The following is a 23,997-nucleotide window of genomic DNA, read 5'->3' as shown; positions in this document are numbered from 1 at the left end:
CTCACTCAGCCTAAGTCTTCACCCTCTCAGTCTGAGTCCCATCTCTCTCCTCAGCCTGAGCTGTCCCTTCTTCTCCCTCGAGTCCCTTCTCCTTTCCTCTCTTCCCCAGCCTGGGTCCCCTCTCGCTTGCTCTCTTTCCCAGCCTGGGCCCCCTCTCATTCTCTCTCATCCCCAGCCTGGGTCCCCTCTCATTCTTTCTCATCCCTAGCCTGGGTCCCCTCTCACTCTCTCTCATCCCCAGCCAGGCTCCCCTCTCACTCTCTCCCTTCCCCAGCCGGGGTCCCCTCTCACTCTCTCCCTTCCCCAACCGCGGTCCCCTCTAAGTCTCTCTCTCTCCCAGCCTGGGTCTTCTGTTTTGCAGCGTCGCCACCGACAGCGTTGTCGTCAGAGAGGTGTAGCCACATCTCCAGTCTGGCAACCCAAGCCCAGTGCCTTCTCACCGCCGGAGTCCAGCGCTGTTTTCTCTCCGCCGTAGACTCCAGCAGCTCAAGCGCCCAGCATCGCAGCATTCACAACCTCAGTGTGCCGACGTGGCCGTCCCCGCTAAGGTTCCACTCCAGCATCCAGAACCTCAGTGCGCTGACGATAGCATCCCAGCTGAGATTCCAGTACTGCTTCCTGAGTCTCAGTTCACTGAAGACAGCGTCCCCGCTGAGGCTTCAGTCCAGATTCCTGAGCTTCAGTGTGCTGACGACAGCGTCCACACTGAAGCTCCAGTCCTGATCCCAGAGCCTCAGTGCGCCGATAACAGCATCCCCGCTGAGGTCCCCTTCCCGTCTCCGGCCAGCTTTTCACCTCTGTCTCCGGCCAACCCTTCCCCGAGTCTCCAGCAGGCCTCTGTCCTGAGTCTCTGGCTAGTCCCTCGCCTCAGTCTCCAGCCAGCCCTTCATCTGAGTTTCCGGGAGGCTTCTCCCCTGAGTTCCCGACTAGCCCTTTGCCTCAGTACCTGGCCAGCTCCTCACCTCAGTCTCCAACAGGCCTTGCACTAGATTTTCCAGCTGGCCTCTCGCCCAAGTCTCCAGTGTCCCAGTCTCCAGGACCCCCTGCTTCCAGACCCTCAGCATGCCGACGACAGCGTCCCCACTGAGGTCCTCTCCCAGTCTCCGGCAGGCCTAGCCAGAGTCTTTCACCTGAGTCTCCAGAAAGCCTCTCCCCTGAGTCTCTGACTAGTTCCTCACCTCAGCCTTAGGGGGGAGGTCCTGTCATGGTTCACCTCTGGAACTTCCTGCCGGGAACCGTTACTCTGAAGAGACTTCCTCTTTCCCTTGCACTGGTCCCCGGCAGCTTCACACCATTAACCACCATTTAATCACCGTTGTTGTTTCCCTATATATACTTTTGTTTGTGCTGAAGCATTAGTTAACTCACTGACAAGTTTGTGTAAGCCTTGCTTTATTACAAGAGTTGTAGATGTTACTGTTTCATTCGGTTTTCTTAGTTTTCAATTCAATTTTATTTGCATAGCGCCAAATCACAATACAAACCATTTCAAGGCACTTTGCAAAAACAAAAAACCCAACAAATCCCTCATGAGCAACCACTTGGCGACAGTAGAGAGGAAAAACATCCTTTAACGGAAAGAAAAAACCTCCAGCAGAACTAGGTGTACCGATGGTCCTCGGTCAGTCTATAGCAGCATAACTAAGGGTTGGTTCAGGGTTACCTGAAGCCAGCCCTAACTATACGCTTTGTTAAAGAGGAAAGTTTTAAGTCTAACCACAAGTAGACCTGCACTCTGAGAGCGAAGTGGTCTATTGGGATAATATGGTACTATAAGGTCTTTAAGGTATGAAGGAGCTTGATCATGAAGGGATTTGTATGTGAGGAGAAGGATTTTAAATTCGATTCTGTATTTTACAGGGAGTCAATGAAAAGAAGCTAATATAGGAGAAATATGATCTGTCTTGCTAGTTCCTGTCAGGACTCTGGCTGCAGCATTCTGGATTAACTGGAGGCTTTTTATGGAGATACTGGGACATGCAGATAGTAATGAGTTACAGTAATCTAGCCTTGAGGTTGCAATTTTGCAAATGCATGGACTAGTTTTTCTGCATCATTTTGAGACAGGATGTTCCTAATTTTGGCAATGTTGCGCAGGTGAAAGAAGGCAGTTCTAGAGATTTGTTTTATGTGTGAGTTAAAGGACATGTCCTGATCAAAAATAACTCCAAGGTTTTTCACAGTAATGCTGGAGGCCAGGACTATGCCATCCAAAGTAGCTATAATTTTAGAAAAGTTATTTCTGAGGTTTTTAGGCCCACTTCTGTTTTCTCTGAATTTAAAAGTAGAAAATTACTGGTCATCCAGGCCTTTATGTCAGTTAGACATGCTTGAAGTCTGGTTAACTGGTTTGTGTTATCAGGTTTAATAGATAGATACAACTGAGTGTCATCTGCATAGCAGTGATAATTAATAGAGTGCTTCCTAATGACATATCCTAAAGGAAGCCTGTACAGGGTGAACAGAATCGGTCCTAGCACAGAGCCTTGTGGAACTCCATAACTAACTTTTGTTCGTGTGGAAGGTTCATCATGGACATGAACAAACTGGAATCTGTCTGATAAATAGGATTGGAACCATTTTAACGCTGTTCCTCTGATACCAGTCACATGCTCCAGTCTCTGTAATAAGATGTTGTGGTCAGTGGTGTCGAATGCAGCACTAAGGTCTAGGAGGACAAGTATAGACACAAGTCCATTATCTGAGGCTAAGAGAAGATTGTTGGTGACTTTTAACAGTGCTGTTTCTGTACTATGATGTGCTCTGTTTCCTGATTGAAAATGTTCAAATAGTTCATTTCTGTGTAAGTGGTCTGATAGCTGCTCAGCAACAACTTTCTCAAGGATTTTAGAAATAAATGGTAGGTTGGATATTGGTCTATATTTAGCCAAGACTCCTGGATCAAGACTAGGCTTTTTGAGTATAGGTTTGATTACTGCAGTCTTAAAAGCCTGTGGTATGTAGCCTGATACTAGAGATAAATTTCCCATGTCTAATAAAGTTGAGCCGACTAATGGCAGAGTGTCTTTAAGCAGTCTAGTCAAGATGTGGTCTAAGAGACACGTTGATGATTTCGATGAAGCAACTACTGATGTAAATTCAGAGAGATCTATAGGAGAGAAGCCATCTAAACATAACAGGTCTTGCAGATGATTCAAGAGCTACTGTAGTAGAAGACTCATTTTTTGCAGGTATAGGAAGCATCTGCTGAATTTTATCTCAAATAGTTGTGATTTTATTTGTGAAGAAACTCATAAATTCATCACTGGTGAGAGCTAAGTGTAACCCAGTGCTAAAAAGAAACAGATAAAACCTTGGTTAAAGATTAGTAAATACAAGTTCATTAAAACATAGTATTAGTAAAGATAGTAAAAATAGTGTTAAAATATGGTAAAAGCCTCAGTGAAATTGCTGCATTGTGTTTTAGTGACATTATGAGCAACCAATGATATTATTTGTGTGTGATCTCATATTAACCAATAAGGTTAATTGTCCCTTGAGCCGGAACATCTGGTTTGCGTGCCTTGCGTGGTGTCAGACGCTTACGAGCTTCATGCGCTCGAGACACACCGAACGGGAGAACTTCATGGACAAAGAAATTGAGCTGAAGGAAGGCTGTGAGCCAACGAAAGCTTGGAACCCACACTATTGTCTGTCTTGAACGTATTGCCTTGCACTTATTTTTTTGTTTGGATCCAAATTGAAGCTATGCTGCACATCGAAGGATGGACATCTCTCCAGTACTGGATGGCGAGCCCCAGCCCAAGGACAAGAACACAGTGGTAGCTAATGAGTAACCAGGTTACAGGACATTGGACTGAGAAGACTTAACTGACTTGGGAAAAATAATATGAAACACCATAGCACCCAGTTAAAGAAGGGTAACAGACATTAAGTACACGCTGTCAAAAGCGGTTACATAAGGGAACACTGGGCTCAACAGAGCTGTGACTTTTTGTCAGCCTGGCTACAATGCTGAAAAGAAACCTGGGATTGTTCTTATTTTCCTCTATTAGAGATGAGTAGTATGTGGTTCTGGCTTTACAGAGAGCTTTTTTATATGTTAATAGACTGTTTTTCCAGGCTAGAAAAAATTCCTCTAAATTTGTGGAACGCCACTTCCTTTCCAGCCTTTGTGATGCCTGCTTTAAGGTAAGAATATTGTGAGAGACTGACCGGTTAACAAATGAGCCACAGGTAGATTTTTGAACAAGAAAAGGGATTTATTTTCCCCAAATACACAAAATAAGACAAATTTTGAAAAGTAAAATAAATTTTCATAGTAAATTTTGAAAGTAAAGTTCTGGGCCCATAAAAAAGGTCAACTGAGCAGAACTTAACAAAAAAGTTTAACCTAAATGTAAACTGAGCTGACTGAACAAAGAAAAAGACTGCCTCTCTAACTGAACACCTAAAGGAACTTCTATATTGGCTGATCAGGCCAACTGAAACGAGGGGGATTTACAAGACAAAACATAATTAACTAAATTACACATACTTATAACTAAATTTACAAGTCTGTCAGTTTACAATTAATTAAACTAAATAAACAACAACTACATTATATCTAAATGAAACTTCACAAAAGAAACCAAATCTTTAAACCAAGGACTTCATCTTTCCCCCCTCCGGTTTGCCACTCAGTGGTCTGGTCCTCTTTGTTGGCCTCTGCATAAATTCAGGCTTCACCTAAGCAACCTCTTTTGCCAAACCAGGAAGAGAACAGGTAACTCAGGCAAGACAAGACAAAGAAACATAAATTAACAAATAGACAAAAGACAAACCAATGCTAACTAAATGTGCACACTTCATTTAGCAAACAGGGCTGTCTCGAAATAAAGTAAATTATAAACCAAACAAGGTGACTTATTTACCCTACTAAAGTGTCTGCAAATAACATTAAACAGGTGACAAGCTGTGGGTGAGTAGTCGCTGTTGATGCAGATAAGGATCTGCTGTAGTGGAATTTTCTTCCAAATGCTGCATGATCCATCATCTTAAATTCAAAAGTTATTAAAGAATGATCTGACAAAATAGGATTATGGGAAAAACTATTAAATGTTCAATTTCGATGCCATAGGTCAGAACACAATCAAGGGTGTGATTGAAACAGTGGGGTGGGGGGGGGTTATGAACATTTTGAGTGAAACCAATTGAAACTAATATTGAATTATATGCAGTTTGCACATTTACATGATTGTAAAAGTCTCCCACTATAATGACTTTATCTGAACTAAGCACTAAATCAGACAGGAAGTCTGGAAATTCAGTTAAAAACTCAAGTAGAACTGGTTTTTGTGTTTTCCATTTTGGATGTGAGAGACTCTCAATTTTTATGACTGAGGGGGGTTGATTCATTTAGACTGACATATTCATCCTGCTGTAGCCAGGTTTCAGTAAGACAGAGTAAGTCAATTTGGTGATCAGTTATCAACTCATTTACTAACAGAGATTTAGATGAAAGAGACCTGATATTTAATAATCCTCATCTAACTGTTCTGTTTTTCCGTTCGATAAGAGGAGTGGTCTTAATTTAATTATTTATGTTATTATTATTATGTTAATTATTAGGTTTTTATGAATAACTCCTCTTCTGTTAACTTCTAATTTATTTGATTTATATGTTCGAGGGGCAGACACAATCTCTATGTGGTTTGAGGAGGGTGACGGCTCTAAGGAAACTGCAGAGAGGCGTTTTTGACTGAGTTTCTGCATCCCGGTCCCCACTCTGGATTGTCAAACTTTAGGTTGGCTAATAAACTCGGCCAAATTTCTAGAGATGAGAGCTGCACCATTCAAAGTGGGATGGATGCTGTCCCTCGCTACCAGACCGGGTTTTCCCCAGAAAGTGGCCTATGAAGACCTACGGTCTATGAAGCTCACATCGTTTGCTGGACACCACCTAGACAGCCAGCGACGGAACGACGACATGCGGCTAAACATGTCATCGCTGGTCAGATTGGGGAGGGGTCCAGAGAAAATTACGGAGTCTGACATTAATTTGGCGAAGTTACACACCGACTCAACATTAATTTTTGGCGTAATCGGGTGTAATTGTCATATTTACAATTAGGTTTAGCCAGCAGCTTCAGATTTGACTCGATGTCGCCCGCTCTGGCCCCAGGAATACATTTGACTATGGTCTCTGGTATCTCTAGCTTCACGTTTCTGACTATGGAATCGCCAATTATCAGAATCGGTTTCTCAGCGGGTGTGTCGCTGAGTGGGGAAAATCTATTAGAAACATGAACAGGCAGGTGATGAGGTGTGAGCTTCTGCTTAGGAGTATGTTTCCGTCGGACCATCACACAGGCTAATTCTCCGGGCTGCTCCGGAGCTGCCGCTAACAGACCCTGTGGCCTCCACACCTGCTGATAGGGCTAGGCTAGCTGGCTTTTGTTCAAAGGTGCAGAGCCGCACTTCCAAATCAGTGATCCTCGCCTCCAAAGCTAGCAGAACCTTGCACTTATTACAGGTATCATTATCACTAGAGAAGGCAGAGGAATAACTAAATGTGGCACACTGAGCAGGAAAGAGAGAGAGAGAGGGGGGAAGAAGCCATGTTACTAGCTACCTAAGCTAACTGGTAGGCTAACGAGTGCTAAGTCAGGAAATAGCAATAAATACCAGTAAAAATAAAAAGGCACTTGACTAGTACCGGAATGTAGCGGTTAATAAATTGTTTAGAGAGTTTTCATTATATGATATTATTCCTGATATCTGATTATGAGATATCAGTTTTTACGTATTTTAGACTATAGCTAGTCTGTTGCTAATCTGTAGACGAACTATACAGCACACACAGCACGACACGCTTGCAGTAGGAAGTGAGTCACTTACCCGGAAACTGCCACTACCTTTTCCCGTCTCATTCGGCTTCTCTAGTTTTTTCCTGTTTCATTCGGTGATTTTCAGTTTCCCTTTTCATTCGCCTCTCTGTTTTTGTGTTTGCCATGTTTCTGTTCTGCATTTGGGTCCTACCACCTCTCCTTCGCTCCCGCACCAACACTTCACAAATAAAACTAGTTCTGATTTAACTTTATAAATTTGCAATTCTGTTGGACGAGATTTTGCTCAAAGACATGGCATAAAACTTTGAGGAAGAAACATTCTGGCTATAGGTGGGTATACGATATGTAAAATGGAAAACATTTTGGCCTTTGTAACAATTTTTCTCTGAACTTTTATGTTTTTTCTAATTCTTTCTTTTTAGGTCTTGCTAGTGTTGTGACATCCCTGTATCTATGTCTTTATTACAATATCATCAATGCATGGAGTTTTTGGTACCTCTTTCATTCATTTCATGTGAGCTGCTAACTACTACTTTTTAAATGCAAGATACTGTAATTTTATAAAATGTTAGGTTTCATGTGAACAATAAGGCTTGTTCTACGTTCATTCCCTTTCCAGTTAGTCTTGCCCTGGGCAGATTGCCCCATCAATTCAAACAGAACAGGACCTGTAGAAGAGTGTGAAAGAGCCACACCCACACAATACTACTTTTACAGGGAAACACTTGACATTTCTTCTTCTATTGAAGAGAACGGAGGTGTTCACAAAGGTCAGGCTCTGTGCCTCCTGCTTAGCTGGTTGATTACCTACCTTTTCATTGTCAAGGGTGTAAAGTCAACTGGAAAGGTAAGAACTCCAAGGCTCCCAAATTAAGAATACTGGGATCATACATATTGACAAGTATCTATGACTAGTCAATCAGTGGTAACTGATGATACTTGAAAAAGCAAGATTATTGGGATGGGAGTATTGTTTTATATGTAATAACAATCAAATGCTTACTTTAAAACATGTAGATAACCAGATAAGTGAATATGTGAATTTAAAAATTTGTGCAGCACACAGGTGTTTTTTGTTCGGCCAGGGGAGAGGGATGATGCCAGGGATATCATGAAGTTGTCCAGCATACTACATATTTACTATATGTTCAGTCCCATATTTGAATTTTAACTCCAGCTTTGCTTTTTGACTCCATCTGTAGGTAGTGTATTTTACAGCCACATTTCCATATGTGGTCCTTTTCATCTACCTGATCCGGGGCATCACTCTTCATGGTGCTGTCAATGGTGTCAAATATATGTTCACACCAAAGGTAAAGTTGTGTTGGAAATTTTGCAACAGGCATATAGACAAGAATCATGTTGGCTATATTTCTAGCTTGCTTGGGGCGCAAATGAATATTTGACATTTTCCACTGGAAATTTTCTAATGTCTTTCACCTGAATATATGAAGGGACAATAAATTATCCTGAAAAATGTGGAGTTTCCATTATAAAAAGTTCATTATATAAGTCAGATAAAACACTGAGCCAGTGCTGCTTAGTAAAACACAATATGAATGCATACAGCTTATAAATTGTCATCTTATTAAATGATGATGTATTTGCCTGATAACTAAAAAATAAATCTATTATCTATTCTTTAAATATAATGTTTTGCGCTTATTTGTACTGTCTCTGTGTCTTTTATGTCTGTGTCTCCACTTGCTAAAATGGTCATGTGCATGTCTACTTTTAGATGGAACAGCTTGCCAACCCTGTTACATGGATCAATGCAGCCACTCAGATATTTTTCTCTCTGGGTTTGGGTTTTGGGTCACTCATAGCTTATGCCAGCTACAACCAGTACAACAACAACTTTGAGTGCCAGGCCATTGTTGTCTCCCTCATCAACAGTGGAACCTCCATCTTTGCCAGCATTGTCACCTTTGCTATTTATGGGTTTAAGGCCACTGTCAACTACGAGAACTGCCTGGAGAGGTTTGTGTATGATTTGTGCTAATATATGTATGTGCATGCCTGTAAATCTGCATGCATGCACCTTTTAGGCAGGACACAGATGCTGTGCAAAGCCCACATTGGCAATTCTTACTGGTTTTATTAAAAAGTGATGTATTTTGTTGGTGTAATGAGAAGGTAATGTAAAACAAATGACATATGTCACAAACAAATGTTGCAGATAATTGTGAGGGAAATTTACACTTTAAATCTGTCATGGAAAATCACATGGAGGCAAATCTCAGATCAAAGGATGGCAAATTTAATAAGCAAAGCAACAGAGTCACAACAGAACATACGACTTGCAAGACGGGTCAATACCGATTGACCCCGAGCACAGAAAATGATCAGCTTTTATATCAGTTGAACAGCATTAATTTACACATCAGAGAACCACATGTAAATCATGCCGGCAGGATGGCATATGTAATATAATTAGCGTTTCCCTGACTTTCCGTTTGCTTCCTTGAGACTACAATGCAGTGTTAAAAGTCTATGTTGAATTAACATATGACACAGAGGGAAGTAGCAGACATTTGTCTCTTAAAGTGTTTCCCTCACATATCACAGGCTATTTGTAAACTACATCCAGGAGATGTGACTGAAGAATACACACCTACCTTCTTTTGGCCACTATTATGATTATTCACTTACCATTTCCGCAAAACAATGTCCTCAATATCACCTCCTTCATCTCCTGCTCGTTGTCCTCAAACTGTGTGCATCTCCACCACTGCAGGTAAACCCCCGCCTTCGCCTAGGCACACTCCGCCATCTGGACACAGTAACTGCAGTGAGGCTGCAGTTACAAAGACTGCCGTGGGAAGACAGCTAGCCCAGATGGTGTATGTTCATGGCTGCTTAAAGACTGTGCTGCCCAACTCACACAGTTGGGCAGCACAGTCACAGAGAATCTTCAACCTGAGTCTACAGTTAGGGAGGGTCCTGGCTCTTTGGAAAACCTCTTGTATTGTTCTGGTAACTAAAGTAAAGTGTTTTGCTGAATTAAAAGAATACAGGCCAGTGGCTCTCATATACCACATTATGAAGGTCCTGGAGAAGATGATTCTCTGCTCATTCTTCTCATATGGAGACTTGATGTTAAACACACAATAGATCTCCTGAAATTTGCTTACAGAGAACACATTAGTGTGGATGGTACTGTCCTCTACATGCTTCACTGTGTCTCATCTGGAAGAACAGCAAGTAATGTGAGGATTATGTTCTTTGAAATGCATTCAGTATCATTCAACCAATCATCCTCAGAGACAAGCTCAAAGGGACGGGGATGGTCCCCTCCTTTGTTTTCTCGATCACAAATTACCTGACAGAAAGGCCACAGTTCATCAGGATGGGAAACTGCATCTCTGGTAGAGTTTTGAGCAGCTCCAAAGGGGACTGGCTCTATTATTGTAGACACTGTACACAGCAGACTTCATGTACAATTCTGAGTGCTGCCAAAGGTATTCTATGATACTGGGATTGTTGCAGGTATCAGGAATGGACAGGAAGAGGAGTGCAGAGACCTGATAAAATCCTTCAGTAACTGGAATCATAAAAACTGTCTCCTAAGGAACACCTCTAAAACCAAAGAAATGGTAGTGGATCTTTGAAGATCTAAACCCTCTCTTATCCGGTTAACCTCTGGTGCAGACATTGAAATAGTGCCAGCCTACAAACTCCTGTACTCCTGGAAAATAAGTTGGACTGCTCATGTAGCACAGATGTGCAATATAAAAGATTGCAAATGGGAACTTATAGGTCATTAGATTTCTGCAGAAAGATGCTGCACATGTTATACCAAACTATGGTAGCAAGTGTGCTGTTTTGTCTTCTTCCCAAACGTTAGTACGTAAATACATCAAATATATTTGGATATCCACCTATTATCCATGCTGATTAGTCCTGTCAAGGGGTGTGGGGGTGCTGGAGCCAATCCCACTTGACATTGGACCAAAAGGCAAGGTACACCCTTAACAGATCGCTAGTCTATCATAGGACTGAAACATAGAGACAGATAACCATGCACATTCACGCCTTCAGACAATTTAGAATCACCAGTTAACATGATCTTCATGTCTTTTGACTTTGGGAGGAAGCTGGAGACACAGGCAGATCATGCTGCCAGTTATTTCCATTTACATAAATGGAAGACTAAATATAATAATATTTACACATTTAAATAGATCCCTTATACAATGCTGTGATGTAATAATGAACTATATTGAGCAAGTAATGAAGGATACTGCAGGCACTTAATATTTTGGGTGGTGATTACTTTTCATATTACAGTCCTTTTTTTTTCTTCCAGGACACGCTTACTGCTGCTGAACACCTTTAATCTTGCAGAGGACAGCATCATCATAAATAATACATTTCAGTGGGTCGAGAAGCTAAACACAACATTCCCACAGCAATTTGCTGAACTTGCTAACCAATTGGAAGACTGTGATCTGCAGCATGAACTAGACACTGTATGTTCCTCAGCAGCACACTCTTTGTAAAATGGCACATTCAAAAAACACCAATGTTTACAATTATTAACATAATGATAAGACAGTATTGGTACTTATATTGAAGTCTTGGTATTGCATTGCTATGGGTACAACTCACTCTGTTTTGTTAAGTGACATAAGTTGTTCAAATATTTATATATAAGAAAGACATATGCCAGTTTCATGTGCTGTTTAATAGTACTAATGATACATGTTCTACCCAAAATGCATCTACCTGATTTATAGTTTTCTAATTAATTAGAAATTTGTCAAATGTTCAGAAAGTGCTTATACGTCTTTGAGTATTCAGTTTTAATTGAAGATATTTTATTTTTCAAATAACATATTTAAAAGGTGAAGTTGAGGTATTTCAGCCAAATGGCAAAATTTACTAGGTTTTGGACCCAAACATAGGCAGAGCAGACAGAAAGGTGAAGGAGACACCGGGTTATTCAGGAACAGGGAGTATGGACAGGCAATGCATGAGAAATGAGAATTATGTTATCAGCTTAAGCACATTGTGTTTCTTTATAATAGTGACTTAGATGAAGCTCAGATCACATTTTATACCTAATTCATGCAGAAAACTAGATAATCCCAATTTACATACTTTTTCTTTCCACTGTAGAGAAGAAGATTTTCCATTTAAAAGCAGCATTAGGTTAAATGTTAATTCACTATGAATGAATGAATGAATGCTTTTCATGTTTTTATTCATTCACTTTCTTGATTACTTCTAGTCTGTAGAGCAAAAGTTCTCTACATCTAGCAAATCCATCCTTGTCAGGTTTTTTTAGAGGCCAGGTCAAACTGGGTCAAAGCTTCTTTTATCTTTTACAGGCAGTAGAGGGGACAGGTCTGGCCTTCATAGTGTACAGTGAAGCCATCAAGAACATGCCATTGTCTCAGCTGTGGTCAGTACTGTACTTCATCATGCTGCTGCTGTTGGGAATGGGCAGTATGCTGGGCAATGTTACTGCCATTATCACCCCGCTACAAGACTTCAAAGTTGTATCCCACATGAACAGTGAGTTGTTCAACGGTAAGATCCAGGAATGAAAATAGAAAATGTTACCACCAGCTGTGACTTAGGAAGCAGAGTTAGTTGGTGTTCAATCCCTGACTTTTCCAGTCCACAGGTCAAAGTGTCCTTGGGCAATACAATTGAATTCAATTCAATTTATTTGTAAAGCGCCAAATCACAATACAGTCATTTCAAAGGCACTTTACAAAAAACAAACCAAAAAAAAAAAAACCCCAACAAATCCCTTATGAGCAAGCACATGGTGACAGTGGAGACATTCAATTGTGGAATATACAGTGGGTACGGAAAGTATTCAGACCCCTTTAAATTTTTCACTCTTTGTGTCATTGCAGCCATTTGCCAAAATCAAAAAACTTCATTTTATTTCTCATTAATGTACACTCAGCACCCCATCTTGACAGAAAAAAACAGAAATGTAGAAATTTTTGCAAATTTATTAAAAAGGAAAAACTGAAATATCACATGGTCATAAGTATTCAGACCCTGTGCTCAGTATTGAGTAGAAGCACCCTTTTGAGCTAGTACAGCCATGAGTCGTCTTGGGAATGATGCAACAAATTTTTCACACCTGGATTTGAGGATCCTCTGCCATTCTTCCTTGCAGATCCTCTCCAGTTCTGTCAGGTTGGATGGTGAGCGTTGGTGGACAGCCATTTTCAGGTCTCTCTAGAGATGCTCAATTGGGTTTAGGTAAGGGCTCTGGCTGGGCCAGTCAAGAACGGTCACAGAGTTGTTCCGAAGCCACTCCTTTGTTATTTTAGCTGTGTGCTTAGGGTCATTGTCCTGTTGAAAGGTGAACCTTCGGCCGAGTCTGAGGTCCTGAGCACTCTTGGAAGAGGTTTTCTTTCAGGATATCTCTGTACTTGGCTGCATTCATCTTTCCTTCAATTTCAACCAGTTGTCCTGTCCTGTCTAATAAAGTTGAGCCGACTAATGGCAGAGTGTCTTTAAGCAGTCTAGTCAAGATGTGGTCTAAGAGACATGTTGATGATTTAGATGAAGCAACTACTGATGTAAATTCAGAGAGATCTATGGGAGAGAAGCAGTTTAAACATAACTGAGGTGTTACAGATGATTCAAGAGCTACTGTAGTAGAAGATTCATTTATGGCAGCTATAGGAAGCACCTGGATGCACCTGGAGCACCTGGATATTTCAGTTTTTCTTTTTTAATAAATTTGCAAAAATTTCTACATTTCTGTTTTTTTCTGTTAAGCTGGGGTGCTGAGTGTACATTAATGAGAAATAAAATGAATTTTTTTGATTTTGGCAAATGGCTGCAATGACACAAAGAGTGAAAAATTTAAAGGGGTCTGAATACTTTCTGTAATCAAATTAGTAGGGAGTAGGATTGAGGCAGCTACCCTCCACTGTGTTGGCACATAATATACTGTAGATATAAATAAAGATGAATTGATTTTCTTAAATGTATTAACAGTGTTGTCTACTGTGGTGGAATTTTCTTCCAAATGCTGCATGATCCATTAAATTAATTTCAGAAGTTATTAAAGAATGGTCAGACACTCACAATTAGACACTCACAGACTCACTGATTCCTACCAATAGGATCTACAGCAATGACATTAGAGTGTCATTCAAAATCAGATTTATTAGCAAGTATGTTGGAAACACAAGGAATTTGACATTGATACAGTGGCTCTCAGTGTGCTTGTCATGACAGTTCACACAATATGTACATAAGTGAAAGTTTGTGTCCTCTACCAGAGACCTGAGAACCTGAGGGTCCTGTGCAGTATCTTTTCTTTTTCTGGGACTGCAGTCAACTCAACAGAGATCTCAAATGTTTACTACAAGGACCACTGTTTCTTTGGTAACTGAATACTGTGTTTTGTTTTGCAGGTTTAGTGTGTTTATTTTGTCTGCTTCTCAGCCTGGGCTTTACCACCTCATCAGGGAATTACTGGTTCACCATGTTCAATGATTATGGAGCCACTTTCTCCCTGTTGTTTATTGTTCTCATTGAGGTCATAAGTGTTAGTTACATCTATGGACTTACAAGGTTTGTGTATTTATGTGTGATGCAGTAGTACCCCTGTTTCTATGTCTTCAGTTCAGCTTTTGTTTTGAATTAGCTTCTGAATAGTGGCCCATGTGTAATCATAATAAGATGTCTTGCAGTTGCAAACTTTACAGAATAACGTTGGACATACATTATTGTCTCATTTTAGGTTTGAAAAAGACATAAAAGACATGCTTGGTCATCGCCCCAACTGGTACTGGAAGATAATGTGGGCAGGAACCAGTCCCCTTCTCCTTATTGCCCTCTTCGTCTTCTACATCATCAGCTATATTCAGGGAGGGACGCCCAGATACCGAGCATGGAACAAAGAACTGGTGAGTTTTTTCTGTGGCCATGTCCTGTATATGCAGCCCCATGCACTGCTTGCTCCCAGATAAGACCATGTGCTTTTGTTTAGGCCATAATTTATACAATATGCTAACCAGACCTAAAACAGTTCCTTGAACTATTTAGAAATGTCAGTTGGACATTTTGTCATCTTCTCTGATTGGCAGAGGACAGAGGTTTTGATTACCCTTTTTGTAGGTAAGTTTCCTGTGTTTTAGTGTGATAGTTAGCTCAGGTAAGGGTTGTTAGCATCTAATGGTAGGCTCATGTGACCGCTCTACTCAGATGAGTCATGAAACGTTTAGACCTAAAAACTAAAAGTCCAGTTGCAAGACTCAACCTCTAAATAACTTCATCTGGACGACTGAGAATCTCCACAGACATCTTTAGCAACTCAATCAAATTTGACTTCCCATCAGTGTGCCTATAAATCCCTACCAGGTAAATACAAGTTAATATATTTTACAAAGCAACTCTTCCTTGACCTGGAGATGGCAAGCAAGCCACCTTTTCCCGTGGCCTCGGACTTGGAGGTGCTGATTCTCATCCCAGCCGCTTCACACTCAGTTGCACACTGCCCCTGTGCATGCTGAAGGTCCTGGCTCGATGGAACTAATAGGGCATCATCATCTGCAACAAGCAGAAATCCTGTGGTCCTCGAACTGGAGTCCCTCCGGCCCCTGGCTGTGTGTGAAATTCTGTCCATAAAAATAATGAACAGAACCAGGGACAAAGGGCAGCCCTGCAGGAGTCCGACATGCACTGGGCACAGGTCCCTGGACCCCATACTGCCAGAGCACCTCCCACAGGATGTCACGAGGGACACGATTGGGTGCCATCTCCAAGCCCACAAAGCACATGTGAACTAGTCTGGCAAACTCCCATGAACCCTTGAGCACCCTGAACAGGGTATAGAGCTAGTCCACTGTTCCACGACTGGGACTAAAACCGCATTGTTCCTCTTGGATCCGAGGTTCTACCATCAGCCAGATTCTCCTCTCCAGCACCCTGGCATATACCTTCCTAGGGAGGCTGAGGACAGCCCAACAACATACAGAGACTTGAGATACTCACGGCAGATCTCATCCACCCCTGATGCCTTGCCACTGAAATTCAGATTTTTTTCCATCATCTTCAGACAAGACACTTTCCTACCTCTCAATTGCCTGACTTCTCTGCTGTCACAGAATCAGCCACAGTCAACATCATCATGCCCCTGAATCCATTTCTGAAAGGTCTTATCTCCTAACTGTATAACATTATGTTGGATCTTAGAAGGCCCTTAGTGGATAAAATCAAAAGGTCATGGGAGGAGGAATTAAGCCTCTCCATAACAGAGGAGGTCTGGTCTTCTGCCCACTCTGTCAACTCATCCTCTATATGTGGCTAGACTAGACTAGTCTGTGGCTAGATTCCTCATTATATAGACTATATATATATATATATATATAATTTCCCTTCTCACCCCTATGGGTGGTGTGTGTGTCTTCCTCAATCTCGGGTCCTCTACCAGAGGCCTGGGAGTTTGAGGGTTCTTCGCAGTATCTTAGCTGTTCCTAGCACTGCGCTCTTCTGGACTGAGATCTCTGATGTTGTTCCTGGGATCTGTTGGAGCCACTCTCCCAGTTTGGGGGTCACAACCCCGAGGGTGCCGATTACCACGGGGACCACTGTTGCCTTCACCTTCCACATCTTTTCTAGCTCTTCTTTAAGCCCTTGGTATTTCTCCAGCTTCTCATGTTCCTTCTTTCAGATGTTGCTGTCACTTGGGATCGCTACATCTACCACTACGGCTTTCTTCTGTTGTTTGTCCACCACTACTATGTCCGGTTGGTTAGCCATCACCTGTTTGTCGGTCTGTATCTGGAAGTCCCACAGGATCTTAGCTCGGTCATTATCCCTCACCTTTGGAGGTGTGTCCCATTTTGACCTTGGGACCTCCAGCCCATACTCGGCACAGATGTTCCTGTACACTATGCCGGCCACTTGGTTATGGCGTTCCATGTACGCTCTGCCTGCTAGCATCTTACAACCTGCTGTTATGTGCTGGATTGTCTCAGGGGCATCTTTGCACAGCCTGCACCTGGGGTCCTGCCTGGTGTGGTAGATCCCGGCCTCTATCGATCTTGTGCTCAGGGCCTGCTCTTGTGCTGCTACGATCAGTGCCTCTGTGCTGTCTTTCAGTCCAGCTTTTTCCAGCCACCGGTAGGACTTTTCGATATCAGCCATTTCTTGTATCTGTCGGTGGTACATGGCGTGCAGGGGTTTGTCCTGCCACGATGGTTCTCGCTCTTCATCCTCTGCATCGGGCTTCTGTTGCCTGAGATATTCACTAAGTATTCCATCGCTTGGGCCATCTTCCTGATGTACTCATGGATCTTGGCTGTTTCATCCTCTCTGACGCTCACCAGTCCCCGGCCTCGGGCTAAAGAAGCTAACTGCCCTCCATGAACGCCTGGCAGCTCAAATGAACCAGCTGCTAATGGATGGGACTCACCCAGAGTGGCTAACTGAAGGCAGGACAGTCCTGATCCTGAAGGACCCCCAAAAGGGAGCAGTCCCATCCAACTACCGTCCGATAACCTGCCTCTGCACAACCTGGAAGCTCCTGTCGGGCATCATAGCGGCTAAGATGAGTAGGCACATGGCTCAATACATGAGCGGGGCCCAGAAAAGAATAGGTAAGGACACCAGGGGAGCAAAACACCAACTACTGGTGGATAAAGCGGTCGCTCGAGACTGTAAGACCAGGCAGACCAACCTGTGCACCGCCTGGATTGACTACAAGAAAGCCTACGACTCAATGCCTCACACATGGATCCTGGAATGCCTGGAGCTGTACAACATCAACAGGACCCTAAGAACCTTCATAAGGAACTCAATGGGACTATGGAAAACAACCCTAGTAGCCAACCTCAAGCCGATAGCACAAGTCTCCATCAAGTGCGGCATCTACCAAGGAGATGCTCTGTCCCCGCTGCTGTTCTGTATAGGCCTGAACCCCCTCAGCCAGATCATCGCTAAGACGGGCATTGGATACCGACTGCGAAATGGGGCAACCATCAGCCACCTCCTGTACATGGATGACATCAAGCTGTATGCCAGGACTGAACGAGACATCGACTGATCGACTGATCCATACCACCAGGATATACAGCAACGACATTGGAATGTCATTCGGACTGGACAAGTGTGGTCTAATGATAACAAAGACAGGGAAAGTTGTCAGGACTGAAGGAGTTGAACTCCCAGAAGGCAGCATAGCGGATGTTGAGGGGAGCTACAAGTACCTTGGAATCCCACAGGCAAATGGGAACCAAGAAGAAGCCGCAAGGAAAGCAGCCACAGCCAAATACCTACAGAGAGTAAGGCAAGTCCTAAGAAGTCAGCTAAATGGGAAAAACAAGGTCCAAGCCATCAACACCTATGCCCTGCCGTATATATATATATATATATATATATATATATATATATATATATATATATATATATATATATATATATATATATATAATTTTCAAAAGTGGCCCTGCAGTGATTTTCTTACCCATGTTTTTGGTCCTGCCCTTGCTTGGGTAATTACTAGAGGCAAGTCCTTGATACATTGTCAATTCAATTCAATTCAATTTTATTTGTATAGCGCCAAATCACAATACAAATCATCTCAAGGCACTTTACAAAAACTAAAACTAAAAACCCAACAATTCCCTTATGAGCAAGCACTTGGCGACAGTGGAGAGGAAAAAACTCCCTTTAACGGAAGAAAAAAACCTCCAGCAGAACCGGGCTCAGTTTGGGCGGCCATCTGCCTCGACCGGTTGGGGTGAGTGGATAGAGCAGAGAGAAAAGAACAGCAACAATAAACAACAAATAGACACTGCAAGTTGGTGGGGCCAGTAACTGCACATCAGCGATAAACAGCTCCAGGACCAGGGACACCTGCAGAAGGTACAGAGAGAGAGAGAGAGAGAGAGAGGGAGGGAGAGAGCACAAACTAGGGGAGAGAGAGAGCACAAGGTTAGTAACATTCAATTGTGGAATATACATGAGGTGGGAGAGAAGGGGGGGGGGGGGGGGGTAGGTGAGGGGAGCTCAGTGCACCGATGGTCCTCGGGCAGTCTAGGCCTATAGCAGCATAACTAACTAAGGGATGGTTCAGGGTTGCCTGAAGCCAGCCCTAACTATATGCTTTGTCAAAGAGGAAGGTTTTAAGTCTAGCCTTAAAAGTACAGAGAGTGTCTGCCTCCTGAACCCAGGCTGAGAGCTGGTTCCACAGGAGAGGAGCTTGATAGCTAAAGGCTCTGCCTCCCATTCTGCTTTTGAGAACTCTGGGAACCACAAGTAGGCCTGCACTCTGAGAGCGAAGTGGTCTATTGGGATAATATGGTACTATGAGGTCTTTAAGGTATGAAGGAGCTTGATTATGAAGGGATTTGTATGTGAGAAGAAGGATTTTAAATTCTATTCTATATTTTACAGGGAGCCAATGAAGAGAAGCCAATATAGGAGAAATATGATCTCTCTTGCTAGTTCCTGTCAGGACTCTGGCTGCGGCATTCTGGATTAATTGGAGGCTTTTTATTAAGATATTAGGACATCCAGATAGTAATGAGTTACAGTAATCTAGCCTTGAGGAAACAAATGCATGGACTAGTTTTTCTGCATCATTTTGAGACAGGATGTTCCTAATTTTGGAAATGTTGCGCAGGTGAAAGAATGCAGTTCTAGAAATTTGTTTTATGTGTGAGTTAAAGGACATGTCCTGGTCAAAAATAACTCCAAGGTTTTTTACAGTAGTGCTGGAGGCCAGGGCTATGCCATCTAGAGTAGCTATAATTTTAGAAAAGTTATTTCTGAGATTTTTAGGCCCAAATATAATGACTTCTGTTTTCTCCGAGTTTAAAAGTAAAAAGTTACTGGTCATCCAAGCCTTTATGTCAGTTAGACAGGCTTGAAGTCTGGTTAACTGGTTTGTGTTAACAGGTTTAATAGATAGATATAACTGAGTGTCATCCGCATAGCAGTGGTAATTAATAGAGTGCTTCCTAATGATATATCCTAAAGGAAGCATGTACAGGGTGAACAGAATCGGTCCTAGCACAGAACCTTGTGGAACTCCATAACTAACTTTTGTTCGTGTGGAAGGTTCATCATGGACATGAACAAACTGGAATCTGTCCGATAAATAGGATTGGAACCACTTTAACGCTGTTCCTCTGATACCAATCACATGCTCCAGTCTCTGTAATAAGATGTTGTGGTCAATGGTGTCGAATGCTGCACTAAGGTCTAGGAGGACAAGTATCGAAACAAGTCCATTATCTGAGGCTAAGAGAAGATCGTTGGTAACTTTCAACAGTGCTGTTTCTGTACTATGATGTGCTCTAAATCCTGATTGGAAATCTTCAAATAGTTCATTCCTGTGTAAGTGGTCTGATAGCTGCTTAGCAACAGCTTTTTCTAGGATTTTAGAAATAAACATGTCCCAAACATTTAGTACAAGATTGGAACCAAACCCTCTAGTGGCACTGTTTGGGGTTCTGATCAAACCCATTTAAGTTCTGTGCAAAAACACTCTGTAGCCATTGCCTTGCTTCTACTCAGAGGGAGAGACGCTTCCCCACCATCTCATTCACCATCTCATGCCCTGTTTGAAACTTAGGTATTCACTTGAACACTTCTCGTATTTTTGAATGGGGATCTTTTCTTTAAACATTCCCAATTGCTAGCAGTTTGGCTGCATGTGAAACTACATTGTGTGGGTCCTGGGGGTGGTTGAGTGTTCACTCAGCAAACAGGTGACCCTGGTCATTCTTTGTGTACCTAAAATACTCCCACACTACTAACTACAGCTGTTTCTTTGATGGAAATGAAGCTTCTCTCTGCCATAGTTTCCAGTAGACTCCATGTCTCTGATAAGTACTTTAAGCTAGTGCACTGCTGTGCAACTTTTTCTTTTTTTTTTGCACGTTGCAACAGTTCTTTTCCATGCAACACAAACACTGTGTAGCAAAGCCTTTGTTTTAATTAACCTTGATGTGTTAGAGCAGTCCACTGTCCTGCTTCTTTTCCAACTACCCCTGCCCTTGCAATTTCTATTTGGCTGAACACACCTGATTCAGGTAATCAGCGTGGGTAGGGCAGACTTCAAACAGGTGGACCAATGAAAACAGCAGCAGTTGAAAACAGAAACATGAAAGCTGTAAAGAAAGTCCCTAAAACAACTGTTAGTGACATCAGCAACAACATCCAGTGGGCAGGAATGAAGGTATCACATTCTACTGTTCACAAAGATTTCATGAATTAAAATACAGAGGCCACACCAGAAAATCCTAACTCATTACCAAGAATAGGAAGGCCAGGCTGAAATTTGCCAAAGGAGCCTCAAAAATTCTGGGACAAATGGGACAAAGATTAACCTTTACATAAATTATAGATGATGGCTTCTTCTGGCACAAGTTCATTCATCTTCATTGATGATGTAACACATGATGGCAGCAGCAAAATGAACTCGGAAGGCTACAGAAACATTTTGTCTGCCAATTTAACGAAAGATGCAATCAAACAAATTGGGAGATCCTTCATCATGCAGAGGAAAGGCGATGAGAGCTGCAGCCAAAGATTCCGGGGAACACCTATGTCTCTCCTAGAAACCCGCCAACAGACTGCAGTCAGACCAGCACACATCGTAATGGATCGAGCCTCAGTAAACCCGAGGACAAGCAAGTAAATTGTGGCTGTGCTGGTTGTCTCACACTAATCAGTTGGTCTTCATAATTACATAATTACGTTTCCTCCAAAACTCCACCCAGAACATAATTAATTTCTAGATTTCTTTTCCACCACTGCAAACAACCTACTGTTAGACTGTTATGTTTTATTCTTTAATTCAGCTAGTTCTTCTGATCAGTTCTCCCTCCATTTCCCCCTATATAAATAGCATGTATATATTGTACACAGCTAAGTTATTTCACACAGTAAATACATCACTGAATCGGGAGAACTCTCCCTCAGATTATAGACTGATATCCTGTATTACTCATTAATTGATTGGTTGTTGGTTCTCTGCTAGGACCGATTCTGTTCACCCTGTACATGCTTCCTTTAGGATATATCATTAGGAAGCACTCTATTAATTACCACTGCTATGCGGATGACACTCAGTTATATCTATCTATTAAACCTGTTAACACAAACCAGTTAACCAGACTTCAAGCCTGTCTAACTGACATAAAGGCTTGGATGACCAGTAACTTTTTACTTTTAAACTCGGAGAAAACAGAAGTCATTATATTTGGGCCTAAAAATCTCAGAAATAACTTTTCTAAAATTATAGCTACTCTAGATGGCATAGCCCTGGCCTCCAGCACTACTGTAAAAAACCTTGGAGTTATTTTTGACCAGGACATGTCCTTTAACTCACACATAAAACAAATTTCTAGAACTGCATTCTTTCACCTGCGCAACATTTCCAAAATTAGGAACATCCTGTCTCAAAATGATGCAGAAAAACTAGTCCATGCATTTGTTTCCTCAAGGCTAGATTACTGTAACTCATTACTATCTGGATGTCCTAATATCTTAATAAAAAGCCTCCAATTAATCCAGAATGCCGCAGCCAGAGTCCTGACAGGAACTAGCAGGAGAGATCATATTTCTCCTATATTGGCTTCTCTTCATTGGCTCCCTGTAAAATATAGAATAGAATTTAAAATCCTTCTTCTCACATACAAATCCCTTCATAATCAAGCTCCTTCATACCTTAAAGACCTCATAGTACCATATTATCCCAATAGACCACTTCGCTCTCAGAGTGCAGGCCTACTTGTGGTTCCCAGAGTTCTCAAAAGCAGAATGGGAGGCAGAGCCTTTAGCTATCAAGCTCCTCTCCTGTGGAACCAGCTCTCAGCCTGGGTTCAGGAGGCAGACACTCTCTGTACTTTTAAGGCTAGACTTAAAACCTTCCTCTTTGACAAAGCATATAGTTAGGGCTGGCTTCAGGCAACCCTGAACCATCCCTTAGTTAGTTATGCTGCTATAGGCCTAGACTGCCCGAGGACCATCGGTGCACTGAGCTCCCCTACCCTAACCCCCCCCCTTCTCTCCCACCTCATGTATATTCCACCATTGAATGTTACTAACCTTGAGCTCTCTCTCTACCCTAGTTTGTGCTCTCTCCCTCCCTCTCTCTCTCTCTCTCTCTCTCTCTGTACCTTCTGCAGGTGTCCCTGGTCCTGGAGCTGTTTATCGCTGATGTGCAGTTACTGGCCCCACCAATTTGCAGTGTCTATTTGTTGTTTATTGTTGCTGTTCTTTTCTCTCTGCTCTATCCACTCACCCCAACCGGTCGAGGCAGATGGCCGCCCAAACTGAGCCCGGTTCTGCTGGAGGTTTTTTTTTCTTCCGTTAAAGGGAGTTTTTTCCTCTCCACTGTCGCCAAGTGCTTGCTCATAAGGGAATTGTTGGGTTTTTAGTTTTAGTTTTTGTAAAGTGCCTTGAGATGATTTGTATTGTGATTTGGCGCTATACAAATAAAATTGAATTGAATTGAATTGAATTGAATTGTTCTGCTATGAAAGGCTCTGGTGCCCCAAATTATTAAGATGGTTTATGATATTCATAATTCATAAACCAGACATAATAAACCCTATATTCAATACATATATATATTTAAATTTGCTACAGCTGAAATGTTGATCCCTTGTCTCATATTCATCTTTTGATGTCAAACTCAAATGTTTTCAGTCTACAGCAAAAATCAAGGAATTGGCCTCACTGTTTCAATACTCTTGGAGGGGAGTGGGAACTGCTGGCTCCAACAAGCCCTGGCTCCCATTGACGTCCATTGAAAAATCAGCGCCAATTACTAAGTCACTATTGTTGCCACAGTAATCATTGTAATCTTACTATTCTGAATTTTTTTAGGTCGATGTTTGCTTCATAACGTAAGCTATTAAGGTAAATAACTAAGCAATCAGGTGCCTCTTTTAATCCTTTTCACCTCCTCTCGTCCATACCTGGGGATGACTGAAAGCTGGCTTTACTCATACATATTATGGCTTTAGAATAACTGCCCCTTCATGAATGAAGAAAATGTTAGAGAGCACAGAGTAGAAGAGATGACTGTTGTGGAGAAGGAAGTAGCAAAGATCAGTAAAGATGAAGTGAGGAAGGCACTGAAGAGGATGAAGAGTGGAAAGGCAGTTGGTCCTGATGACATACCTGTGGAGGTATAGAAGTGTTTAGGAGAGGTGGCAGTAGAGTTTTTGACTGGACTATTTAACAAGATCTTGGAGAGTGA

General features: G+C 42.1%; 1 protein-coding gene across 3 annotated transcripts in view; it reads left to right on the top strand.

Annotated features, from left to right (window-relative positions):
• Positions 1–23,997, top strand: part of slc6a20 (solute carrier family 6 member 20) — a 63,919-nt gene that overhangs the window by 37,471 nt on the left and 2,451 nt on the right. For 2 of the 3 annotated variants that reach the window (XM_026294167.1, XM_026294165.2), the window contains 8 exons: positions 7,214–7,305; positions 7,411–7,638; positions 7,994–8,104; positions 8,530–8,771; positions 11,101–11,263; positions 12,125–12,326; positions 14,189–14,348; positions 14,518–14,683. In XM_026294167.1, the coding sequence (XP_026149952.1) occupies positions 7,214–7,305; positions 7,411–7,638; positions 7,994–8,104; positions 8,530–8,771; positions 11,101–11,263; positions 12,125–12,326; positions 14,189–14,348; positions 14,518–14,683 (1,364 nt within the window). The remainder of the gene's footprint in view (positions 1–7,213; positions 7,306–7,410; positions 7,639–7,993; positions 8,105–8,529; positions 8,772–11,100; positions 11,264–12,124; positions 12,327–14,188; positions 14,349–14,517; positions 14,684–23,997) is intronic. The other variant, XM_026294166.2, reaches the window with a different exon arrangement.

The sequence above is a fragment of the Mastacembelus armatus genome, chromosome 16 (assembly GCF_900324485.2).
Source record: "Mastacembelus armatus chromosome 16, fMasArm1.2, whole genome shotgun sequence".
NCBI lineage: Eukaryota > Metazoa > Chordata > Actinopteri > Synbranchiformes > Mastacembelidae > Mastacembelus > Mastacembelus armatus.
Note: the sequence above shows the minus strand (reverse complement) of the source record. Positions and strands in the feature narration are given on the sequence as shown.